The sequence below is a fragment of the Theobroma cacao genome, chromosome 9 (genome assembly GCF_053813885.1).
Source record: "Theobroma cacao isolate CCN51 chromosome 9, ASM5381388v1, whole genome shotgun sequence".
Classification (NCBI taxonomy): domain Eukaryota; kingdom Viridiplantae; phylum Streptophyta; class Magnoliopsida; order Malvales; family Malvaceae; genus Theobroma; species Theobroma cacao.
Window position 1 is genome coordinate 48,161,935 of NC_142647.1, and position 12,769 is coordinate 48,174,703.

The 12,769-nt window shown below is 34.2% G+C and overlaps 1 protein-coding gene across 1 annotated transcript; it reads left to right on the top strand.

The window, feature by feature from the left end:
* Positions 1–4,110, top strand: RBL1 (RHOMBOID-like 1). The gene is made up of 6 exons (XM_007016332.3): positions 1–765; positions 1,627–1,790; positions 2,698–2,861; positions 2,948–3,207; positions 3,557–3,683; positions 3,869–4,110. Exons 1-6 carry the CDS (start codon positions 380–382, stop codon positions 3,989–3,991), a joined length of 1,224 nt encoding a protein of 407 aa, XP_007016394.1. The 5' UTR covers positions 1–379; the 3' UTR covers positions 3,992–4,110.
* The last annotated feature ends 8,659 nt before the right edge of the window (positions 4,111–12,769 follow it).

The window sequence follows — 12,769 nt, forward strand, 5'->3', positions numbered from 1 at the left end:
TAACAAACAAAACAAAAGCAGTACCCCATCCCGTAAAAACAAGAAGCAGCTGCAAACGCGAAGCTTTGTCTACACACGGAGATAGGATTATAGGAAGAGAAGAGAGAGAATCCGTGTAATATCAGGAAACCAAGCAAGGCTTAAAAAAAAAAACAAAAAAGAGAAGAGATTCACATTCCAAAATGGTAGAACAACATTAATTTATTTCCATAGAGGGAACCCCCGTATGTTTTTTTTCTTGTCTTTGGTTCATTCCTCACCTAAAAACCAAACACAAGTACCCGGAAAGTGTGAAAAGGGAAATCCCCATATGTTTTTTCCTCTTTGGCTCTGATGTTTTTTCTTAAGTGAAGAAGAGGTGGTTTTTTTTTTTTGGTAGATGGGGATGGATTCTGGGATTCAAATCAAGGTGATGAATCACAGGAAAGGAGACAATGTAGTGCATCCGGTGCGACCAGGTCATGCCACATCAGCATCGCAGCCATCCACGTCATCACCGCTACCTGATGGACGGCGGAGGCAGCATCAGCAAGGGCAGACGTACAGGCAAGGGCAGCAGGTACAAGGGTTGATTGAGAAGCCATTTAAAAAGTGGGTGCCTTGGTTGGTTCCAGGCTTTGTTTTGGCTAATATTGTCGTTTTTGTAATTACCATGTTCATTAATGATTGCCCCAAGAACTCGGTTTCTTGTGTGGCAGGATTCTTGGGAAGGTTTTCTTTTCAGCCTTTCAAAGAGAATCCTCTCCTTGGCCCTTCTTCTTCTACGTAAGCCTCTCTCTCTCTCTCTCTCTCTCTCTCTCAATGCATAAATATGTGTATGTTCTCTTAGAATATCTTTTAGAAAGATATAAACTTTTATAGTTTTTGGGATTTTTTTTTGTTTGATAGAAATTTTGATTGGTAAAGTTTGCTGCAATAATTACTTCTGTTTTGTTGCTTCTTATTTTGGGGAGTTGGGATTGTTTAAAAATTTTTCATCTTTTATGATGTTTCTGCATTGCTTATTTGTTGGTTCACGTTTGATAACGTAGCAGATGATATTTGAGATGAAATCATGGTCTTAAGGTGGAATATGTAAACTTAACTCACAGAAAATCAGTTGCATGGAAAATTTTGACATTTGTTGGTGCTGGAATGATCATTAATTTTGCTTGTAGAGAATGATTTTGGGAAATTTAAAGTGATAACAAAACAATTTGGACCGCCTAATCTGGCTGGCAATTCCACAAACTGGGCAGGGTAAATTTATGCAGATTAATATATAAAATGTAAGGTCAGTCATGATTCATAGACCACTTTTAGGAAGAAACAATACCTGGGTGCTACCAGTTGTTACAAGTTCCACTTTAGGTGTCTTCTTAGAAGATTATATAATAACCAAGATTTCTTTGGATGCTTTTTCTTTAATTATCCTGAAGTTGTTGAGTATCTACTTGTAGGCTGCTTTTCAGAAAATTGTTTTTCGAAGTCATCCTTGAGTTTGGTTTTTATACGGTTTTAGCTTGCCTTTCATATATATATACGGTTTTAGCTCTGAAAATGTATTTCAGTATTTGTATGGCATTGTTACGGTTGCAAAATACCGGTTCACGGCTGACCTGTCTTGTTATGTTTTTGTTTCTTCAGATTAGAGAAAATGGGTGCTTTAGAAGTGTCTAAAGTTGTCCATGGACATCAGGCATGGCGCCTGCTTGCTTGTATATGGTTGCATGCTGGGGTTTTCCACATACTTGCCAATATGTTGAGTCTTGTATTCATTGGAATTCGGCTTGAGCAGGAATTTGGGTTTGGTATACATCTTATTCCCAGCTTAAACTTTGTTACCACTGATGACATGAACCTGTATAGAATTTACTGCTTGAGAAGGAATACATCATGTAATTGTTGTGATTTACAAAATTGAGATGTGTATGGCAGATTTCAATGACTAATTGCTCTTCCAGTTCCTGTGCTGAATTGTTAATTCATTTTCCATAGATCCTCATATGTCAGAATATAGTCAGTTATTATTCATATCTGTAAAATTATTGAGTGGTCATATGAGGCCTTATAAAATATCAAGTGCTCTACAGAGCTGTAAATAAAAAATTCAACATCATGATCATTATTGCAGTTAAATTCTACGGGATCACAGGGCATAATTTAGAAATGAAGGATTTGCTTGAAGAAACCTTGTAGACAAACACTCACTAGAAAGAGTCTGCACAGCTGCCTAGTGGTTGAAGGAACTTTCTGCATCTGTTGATGAAGGTCACATCCTAGGCTAGTGGTTAAATATGTGTTTCATATGAGTTCGGACTTTGAAATGCTTACAACAATAGTAGATAAAGGATATAGATAGCAGTTAGGGTGGTTAAATTGAGGCCGAGTAGCACAAAACATGTCTGAGATGAAGTGTCTTCTTAAGACTTTCTCATCTTCGGTCAGAATATGTTACTTCATTAACATAGTGTCAATTATTGCTTTGCTTTCTGGGATAGCTTTGACCTGCAGAATTTTACTGCTCCAACAAATTAGAAACTTTCTAAATTCACTTCCTGTCTCTTGACATCAGCATTTTTCTAGGATAATGGGTCGAAAAGGATGGCAAAGAACCTCTGAGCTTGTTTTTGGAACTGCTTTAATTTTGCCTACTGAAAAGTTATTTTACTAGTTTAAAATATTTAATCCTAATTTCTCTTTGGTATCTTTCTGCAGTGAGAATTGGCTTGCTTTATCTAATTGCTGGTTTTGGTGGGAGTTTGCTGTCATCTCTTTTTATTCAGACTGGTATATCAGTTGGTGCCTCTGGTGCACTTTTTGGTTTACTAGGAAGCATGCTTTCAGAACTCATCACAAACTGGACAATATATGTAAATAAGGCATGCAAATTTTACTGATATTTCGTTCTTTAGAGTTTGTACATCTGTGAGCAAATTATCTTACAGTTTCAGTTTTCTATGTGCAGTTAGCAGCATTGTTGACTCTCATTTTGATTATCGTAATAAATCTAGCAGTGGGAATCCTTCCACACGTGGATAACTTTGCTCATATTGGGGGATTTCTTTCTGGGTTTCTCCTTGGATTCGTATTTCTCATTCGCCCCCAGTTTGGATATGTTAGTCAGAAAGATGTTCCTCCAGGATACATTGTCCCTTCTCGTAAACCTAAACACAAGCCATACCAGTATGTCCTGTGGGTTATCTCTCTGATACTATTGATTGTTGGGTAAGTGCCTGTAATCCTTTTGTATTTGGACTCAAGAAACTTTGTATGTGAGATATAAAAGCACACATATTCATGTTCAAAATAGGCTATTACCTCATAAATGTACATGAGTGACATTTAAACGGATTATTCTCTCAAGTTGATTTCCATGACCATTCATTCGGTCTCTTCAATTATTACACCCACAGCACCATGTTTCTATGTATGAACAAATGGGAGAACTTTATACTTTTGCTGATGCGCGATGGTTGAGGGAAGACATTGTTAATCATCATTCTTATCTTGAGTTAATGTGAACTTGATATACTTAGACATGTTATCTTAACACCATTTTCGTAATTATTTCTAGATACATTGTTGGCCTAGTTCTGCTCCTTCGGGGGGTTAATATGAATGATCACTGCTCTTGGTGTCATTATATGAGTTGTGTTCCGACCTCATTGTGGAGCTGCAAATCACAACAAGTGTATTGTGAGGTGAGTAGAGCTGCAAATTACAACAAGTGTTTTTATGTTAATCTAAGTATGTTCACAATGATTCTGCATATGGCTGGAAAAATTTCACAACTAATATCTTCTATTGCTCTACATTCATAATTTGTATACTCTGTTCTCTTGTTGAAACATACACGTTATTCCTTTATTCACCAATGTTATTGCAGTCAAGCCAGCTTGGGAATCAACTGAACTTAACATGCATAAGCAATGGGAAAAGCAACATCTATGCATTATCTGATGAAAATTCTTCTCAGGTTCAGCAGCTATGTTCTAAGCTCTGCAGTTGACCCTCAAGCATGTACAGGATAAGATTTATTTTTAAAATTATATAAAATTCGATGCAGTTGTTAATTTTGAATATGTTACATGTTCATTTTCAATATATTAGATGAGAATATTTCTCCAATGACAGGTGCTCTTTGCTTCTTAGAGTACTCATTATCGATACCTTACGTTTCATGGGTCTCAGGTAAATCTAAATATGTTTATAAAACTGAAATAGTAGTCAATAGAATCAAGGTTCTGGCCTTTCAGATATCTCAATTGTATTATAGAGAGCCATGAGATGGTATTAGTTTTCAGACAATGTGAAAAGGAAAAACATTTCTTTTCATTAGAGTTTCTTTGTTTTTAATTGCTTGTCAAATTGCCCTTAGCTAAGAATTTTTAGAGCAATGTTTGTTCATATTATTCCCCCGTTAAACCCTAAACCCTAAATTGCATAAAGGTTTAGTATCCATACAGGAAAGTTGGTGTGTGATTGGAACACAAAATCTAGGGAGCCAAGCAATGAAATAGTTAAATTATTTGCCAAAATTTGTATTTTAATAAATATGGATAATTTTGAAAATTAACATTACATTCCCAACAAAGAACTTTTAGATCAAACGTTACAATGTTATCTACTTTGCATTTTAATCATTATTTTGTTTGTACACTAAACATTGTAATGTTATTTTTCTTACAATTACATTACTTGCAATCATATTATTTGTAATCACATTATTTATAATCATATTGCATTGTAAAGTATTAAACGTTACTTAAGAGTTTTATTTTGAGAGTCTGATTGATGTAAGAACCAAATGAGTTGACTATTTATTAAAGGATATCATCAACCCAACTTTGGCCCAAATGAGTAATAGTTTTAAACCTCTTTTGATACAAGTTTCAGGATCAAAATTTGGGTTGGAACCCTATAATCTTTGATTGGGCATTTGGGAATTGTAATAAATTTTAAGCTTTCTTTGGGCTGTCATCTAGAACAACATTTGTTGGACTTGGACTGATGTTGACCTTAAATTAAGGTTAGTCTTGAGGCCCAAAAGCCCATGATTTTACATCCTCCACTAACAATAATCTATTTACACAAAAAGGGTTTTCATGCAGATGTGTACATTAGAAAATGAGGAATTTGGAGAAAATATTTCTTGTTCTTTTAATATAAAAATGCTGTAGTATCAATTAGCATAGAAAATTTAATGGCTAAGCTTTGTTTGTACTCTTTCATTGTTTCCACAAAAAATTGCTTGCATTTACTCCCATTTGCTAGGGTGGAATTAATGAATAGCATTGGTTAGGATATGATGGTGAAGCTTTTAATGAAGGATTTCTCAACAAGAAAATAGATGTGAAAGGGCATTGAATAGCCTCATCTTTCATTTCCATAAATCAAAAGCAGTTGAGCAGAATAAATTGCTCTATTTATATATATATATATATCCAATATTCAATTCCAAAACTATTTCAAGTTTTTTTTTTTTTTGGTTATGAGCTTATTTAATTAGTCTACAAAATATTACTATCATTAATTGGACAAGATTGTTAGATAGATAACTCTAGAACTTGGTTTTATGGTTTGTAACCTGATTTTTGTGCATTTCTCAACTAAAAAAAAGCCACAAGTAGAGAAATATTAAATAGCAAAGAGTGGTAAATGCAAGATATAAATGAGAAAGAGAATTACAATCACATGTAACTCTTTCAACAAACATTGAATTTGCATATGAAAAACCAACCCTTGGCCAATAGAGTTTGAATATGAAATCTTCTATTTTCACTTGATGCTCTGTTGGTGTCTCTTTCATCATTTTGTGTCATGTGTTTTCTAAATTTTGCACATTAAGATTTAGGATTTAGAATTATAGTTTAGGAAACATCAAATGAGAAGAGAGAATCTCTGCTTGTTTTTAGGCAATATATATAATACATTCTAGACTTCTTAATAAAATTAATTTCCATTTACAACCCTAATGTTGGGATGAGAATCCAATGCTTTGAAGTTCCAGATATATATATATATATATATATATATATATATATATATATATATATATATATATGAATATTTTCCCACTAATGACAAGCAGGGAAATTTTTTAGTCTAATGGTTAGGTTTATAACCCTATTTGCCTTTTATAACTTAACCTTTGGATTAAAATTTTTGCCTTTCTTCCTTATTTGCATCCCCTCTATACAGCAAACGAACCTAAACAAGAAGAGAATGCTAGGCAAGTAAGTAGGAAGAAGTACTGGTAGCCAAAATGCACCACATTTTCCAATATCAATGTCTCGTGGCTTTCTTTCCTTTAAGACACGTAATCTTCAATTTATCCATACAATATTGAAATTATGCATAGAAGATGATACCCACCACTACTACTACCACTAGTAGTACTGCCCATGCTCCCAAAGCCGAAAAGGACATGTAAAAACCAGGGGCTCATACCAAGCTGTTAGATCAACCAAAGTACAAAATTGCGTTTTGTACCAAAAACAAAAGTAGATAATGACGAATTAAGGGTTTTTCATGGAAAGTGACTAAAAGATAATTATATAAAATTATAGATCGAATCAATAATCTGTTATCACTTTGATTCGCTCTTGACAGTAGAGTTATTTGTTTTCACTTGGGAGCAAGGTCGGGCTATGGCAAAGAAAAGGAATTTGTGGCCATGATTTACTCCAAACTTCTCCAAATGAATAGGGTCTGTCAGATGTTAATGGAAGAGACAAAGTCATGGTGGTTTTGAGTATTATTTGTTATCTTCCCTTATTATTATTATTATGACCTTCAGTTGCTTCAATTAATTTTACAACCTCCCTTATTACCTAGCTATCATCTCTCTGTCTCTCTCTCTCTTCCATTCCTTACTTTTTCCTTTCCTTCTATATTTCTTTTGCTTTTGGGGGCTAGGAGATCTTTGGCCCTTTTGAATATTAGGAGAGGTAGTTAAGTTGGTTGTTAGGGTAGTTGGTCGCTTACACAATAAGAGCAAAAAATCTAGTGCCATAAATTATTGCAAGAAGAATCACAAGCCTTTGGCCTTTGTAAAGAAAAAGGGGAATAAGGGTACATGGGAACAAAGAAAAGATCAAAGATATGATGCTATTTTTTGCTTGCTTGAGAAAATTTTAAAGCTTTAGTAATTTATTCCCCATGGAGATTGCGTAAAGCTGAAAACCATCCCCTTAAGGCATGCAGAGTTTCATCAAAATAGAATGCATGATTTGGGGGGCCAAAAAAAAAAATGTTCCCTACATCCAACCAACGGTTTGACAAAAGCCAGGCAGGGCTCTTGATGATCGCATGCATGCCAGCTTTGGTACAGTTATTGCCCAAGGATCATTATTGGCTTTGAATTATAGCCATTGGTATGTTTGGTTCTAGTTCTTCAAGCAATCTAGTTTTTGTAAGAAAATTTAGGACATAATTCCCTTGTCTTGGGACACAAAATCAGATTAAGAACAGGATTAGATAGAGTGCTTAACAGATTAAGTTGCCTCATGATCCATTTGGCTTCAAATGTCAAAGCTCAAACCTGTTTTTCTCATCTCAATCAATGAACTAGATATTCCTTGGAATGATCTTATTTGGAACATTTGCCTGGCTTGGTGGCCATGAATGTATGAAGAAGGGGTTTGGACTAAAGGTAAAGTGTGAATAATTTCCACAAAGAAGATGACACACCTTGCAGCTATTGCATGTGTGGTTGCAGTGACTAGTCATGGAGGAAATAACCAAAAGATTTTTAACAGGAAAGGGAGCTCAGATCCTGTCCCTTCAATCATTTTTGTGGCCCTTGTGAATAGAAGGACATCATTTATCATTGCCCGATTTGACCTATTTCCATTGTTTCCTTGATCCCCAAATCTTGTCCATGCAATTTTATTGCAGAGCTGAGGCAAAAGGGAAATGTCCATTACCCGTTTCTCAGAATCTTACCTTGAAACTAACAAGTTTGAACATGTTGCTTAATGATAAAGACATGCAATGAAAGTCATAAGGGGTTCTTACATTGGGAGAGGTGGGAATCTATCTTATTCTTGTGTGAACAAAAAGGTTAATATTAAAAGATTGAGAATGGGGCAAATTATAATTTCCATGATAGATTACAGAATCCTCCATTTTATTAAGCTAACATCAGTTTTCCACTTAGCTGACAAGCCTGTCTCCCCTCTCTGTAGTCAAACTGGCTTTAAAAAGCCTTATGTCCCTGTCCAATTTATTCCAAAAGCACAACACTTTGCTCCAGAAAATCAGTGTCTCAGGTTGGCTTTTGCAACCCAACTCCTCAACATTTGCATAATGCGGTCTTCTGCCTCATCAATGCACCAGCAAGCCAGCCTGAATTTCTACTCTTGTTAGCTAGCCTAGCTTCACACTCTCCAATTTTAATTCTTATTCAAAATTGGTGGTCAAATTTATTACCATAGAAATTAAGACATTAACCAAGCATCACATTTACTAAAGATAATATTGATTTTTTTTTGTTAACAAGAATTCTAAAAATACGGGGTTAAAATATTGCTATTCTTACTTTAACTGTAATAAGTAACTGTAATTTAATAATTTTTTACATATATAATTACAAATAAATAAAAAAATATTTCATCGAAAAATATCCGTTTCAAGAATCTCAGACTTGCAGATAAACTTTGAGTCCTTGAAACATCCAAATGCTGGTAGCTACCCAAGAGGGTTTTTAAGGGGAGGGGAATATCTTGAAAATTGAGGGAAGGGTTCACATCTGGTGGGTCATAGTCCTCAAAATTTGACAAGAATCAGATGAAGCATCAAGGGTTTATTTTGACACCGGAAGATCACATGGGAGTCAAGGAGAATAGACAAGGATTGGTGCATGGGGGCAAATTTTGCTTGTCCCCTTTGCTGCCAAATCCCCTTAAGCCTACATGCTAACGGTTATGTTATCCTTCGTCTCGCCCACACGCATTCTCATTTCTCTCAGTTCTCATCGGCTGGTATACAAGCAAAGCACATTGTACCATAACCCAAATAGCTTTTATGGCCTTTTCCTTTCTAATTCCTTCTCTTTCTCATATGTGACATAGCATGTGAATGCGATATATGTTATCCCTCTCAAACGCCCTTTTCAATCTATCTTCCAAGGAAACCCCAAATACATTCCATGTGATCGTACATTAACTCCATTGGCTAAGACGAACATGAATCTTGATTCTAATCCAAACCAAACCGTATCCACACATATGAAAACGTGCTCGTATAGATATACTTATAGATATATTTTTGTCCGTGTATGTATTAAAGTACGAAAATACAAAAGAATGTAAACTAATATTTGCTATATGCTTTCGAATTAGTCCTGTTGAATGTATATAGTTTTATTCCAAAGGGAAATTTTGATTGAGCTGTCGACATCTATCTTTAATGCAGGAACTTGAGTAAGGAACAATGCACCAAAACAAATTAAAGGGATATCGAGAGGGACATGGCATTGTTTAATATATATCCTTCCATGCATGCAACTAATGCAAAATATATTCCAACTGGGCAAATTGCAAAAGCCAGTAACCCAAGACCAAGGGCACCCACATGACCAAAAAGACCACGCATTTTGCCTCATATCTGAGAGAAATTAAGCTGGTCACTGGTGGTTGAGGAATGAGAGAGACTCCCATAATTCAAGAAAAATTCAAAGGTCAGCTAAAGTGGCATGTTCCAAAATAATCCCACCTAAATAGTCAATCATGTTAGTTAAACAGTTTGGACCCCATATATGACCCCCTAAACTTCATTATTTTCCCCACCCAAACAAAGTGGCAAGTGACCCTTTGCATCAATGTTATATTCTTCTCTACTTTATTAGTTAATGTCTACGGTTGAGACATATATTTCAAAATATTTAGGTAGAAATGCTGGAATTCAACACGTATTTACACTTGGAAAAACAAATAAAATAAACAAACAAGCTTGAAATTGAAGGTTTGCGTGCATGCAACCCTATGTTCAATACCATTGTCGTGTAAGATTAGGAACAGCCTAATTTGCTTAGGCCTGGTTGAAAATTGATTGGCATATGCCCAATTATTATCGGATTCCTTGGTTTAACAGCAAAAACCAAATATTAAATACAGAATTTTAGGTGACCTAAAAGATTTAGAAAATATATGCCAATTTTGAATAATATTTTATGGCTAGTAATTGTTCCATGTTTTAATTTGATTAATTAATTAATTAAAGGTTTTCCTGAATTCTAGTCAAATCCTTGATTTTGCAGAACACATAATATATTTATATTTACAAAACAAAGCTTTTCGGGCATCTAAAATTGGATATTTGGAAGTTGGTCCATGGAGTTTTTGCTATCCCCCCAATGCACGAAAACATATAATTACAAAAACTAAACAACAAAAACAAAGTAATTAATAAGTTAATCGTATCTTCTATTGGAGATGAGAACAAGGGGAAATGGGATTCGAATCATATCATGTAAAATGCTTTAGATCGGTAATTGCCAAATAGAAAGATTTCAGAGAACATAGGGGGGATATATAGCCACACCAAACACTTTTTATATTCATTTTGACTTAAGACAAATGAATTAGTTCTTTACCAAAACACATGTTGTCGACATAATCATAATTTCATATTTAAATAAGATTTAGAGCAAACAAAGAATGGTACTTCAAACCCAAACTTTATATCGCCACTAAATTGAAATCAGAAGTAACTATTAATTTTTATATAAATTGAAATCATATTTGAAACTTGTGGTAGTAGCAATGATTTTGATGAAATTATTTTATTCTTTTTTATATAAATCTACAATTACAAGTAGAAATTTTGGTTATAATCAAATAATTTTTATATACAACACGTATTACATTCATGAAATAAATCAACCAGTAAATTAATTAAATTAATAAATCAATATAAAATTCGAAAAACGGAAGTCAATAAAGAATCCAAGTGCAATTGCTTTTCTTTGTTTCTTTTTTTATCTTTTTGTATACAATTTTCACTTTTGGGGGAAACAAATGAATCAAGAAAAAATGATTAGCAATCACATGGGGCGGGGGGACGATGCGAGTGAGAGCACGCTCTAAATCAGACGCAATCATGATCCCCAAGGCCAGGCCGGGTCCCCTGATGCTGGTCGCATCAAATCTCTCAATATTTTCGTACATTACGTGGATACCTCCCATTGGTCCACGTGAACGACCCAAATTTTAAAATAAGATTTCTTTATGTTTTATGCTTTGTGGCATGCACATGCGTGAGTAAGCAGAGAATAGGAATTAGGAAGATTCATGGATTGATGGCGACAAATGAAAGGCTCACCACCCTCGAACGGTGCGTTTCACGCATCCCTCGCTTTCCACACAATTTTGCCCCACAGCCTACCCTTGCATTTCTTTTCTTCTACGACTGTAGTTTTCTTTGTTGAATTTGTTTGTTCAAAGTCTAATTTTACTCTATTTTTCTTTTTTTTTTCTCTTTATATTTGTCAAAAGAATATCACAATCCTTTCCTTTTTTTGGGTTCATTGCCAACTTATGATTTGGACCTTAATAGTGGAAACGATTTGACTTTTGGTCAAAAACAATAAGCTTTGATTTTGTTTTAAATTCAAACGTGTCGTCTTTTATTTAAAACGATTATTATTATATGAATCGTATAATTATATTAATTGTATTGTTTAATTTATCATTACAAATTGATTAATAGAAGTTTCGGCTGAGAATTTTTATAATTTTTTTATTATTTAACTAGTAATAAGTTTTTTATCAAAGTCGTGAAAAATATTTAACCTTCCTAATAAAATAGGAAGCCCTATGTTAACAATTCAGGTTTAGTGGATTGAGTAAGGTAATTAATATCTTCCTTAAATGTTAATTAGTAGACAAATTAAAGCATGTTTGAATAATACTTGTACATTCAACAAAACAAAGTTAAAATTAGGTCATACTTTGACTCTATCAATAAGCATACTATCTTTGAAAGATATAAGTATCTTTATTTATCTTTTAAGATTAGAAATCTTTAAACAATGATCAATTAAGTTTGTTCATACGTATCTAAGTTTGAATGTTGAAAAAACTTTATCTTAATTTTCTCGAAACATGAAAAGAAAGATAAATTGTCAACTTATAGATAAGTAGTAATTCTTTTTTATCCAATTTAATTTTGAAAGAAACTATAGTCAAAACTTTCATGTTAAAATTTTAAAAAATAAATTAATTAATTTTCGTTACGATTTGTTTGATGAATTCAAATTACGCCTAACTTAATCTTTTTGCCGAAATACAATGCCTAAAACATTCTTTGAAAAAGTAATAATTAAAGTTATTTCATGCGTTTGAAACGTAATAAAGTGCATGAATTGACACAACTAGTAGCTAAACATGCATGGGTTAGTCGAAAGAAACAATTAAAAGGATAATCAAAAACGACATGGCGTGGAGAGTAGAAATCAAGTGCGGGCGCGGGTGGCTCGAGATTGCGTGTATATGCCCCACTTACAGTTAAAGTCCGGCGGTTTACATGGCCCGATGATTACGGGATTAAGTGGGTCCCAATCCCCACGTTGGATGCTTTGGTGTCTCAGTGTCTTGTAGTTGGCTGGTAAGATTTGAGCTTCGGTTTTATTTTTGGGGGAAATCTTAGTGGGTTTTAGCTTTGATCCATCTCATACCCCATACAAATCTTTCGTGGGTCCCCCATCTTGTCCTCAAATCACATCCGTTGATCACGCCTTTTCTTTTCATAAACTTAAACCAATTCCACTATTTATACCCTTTTT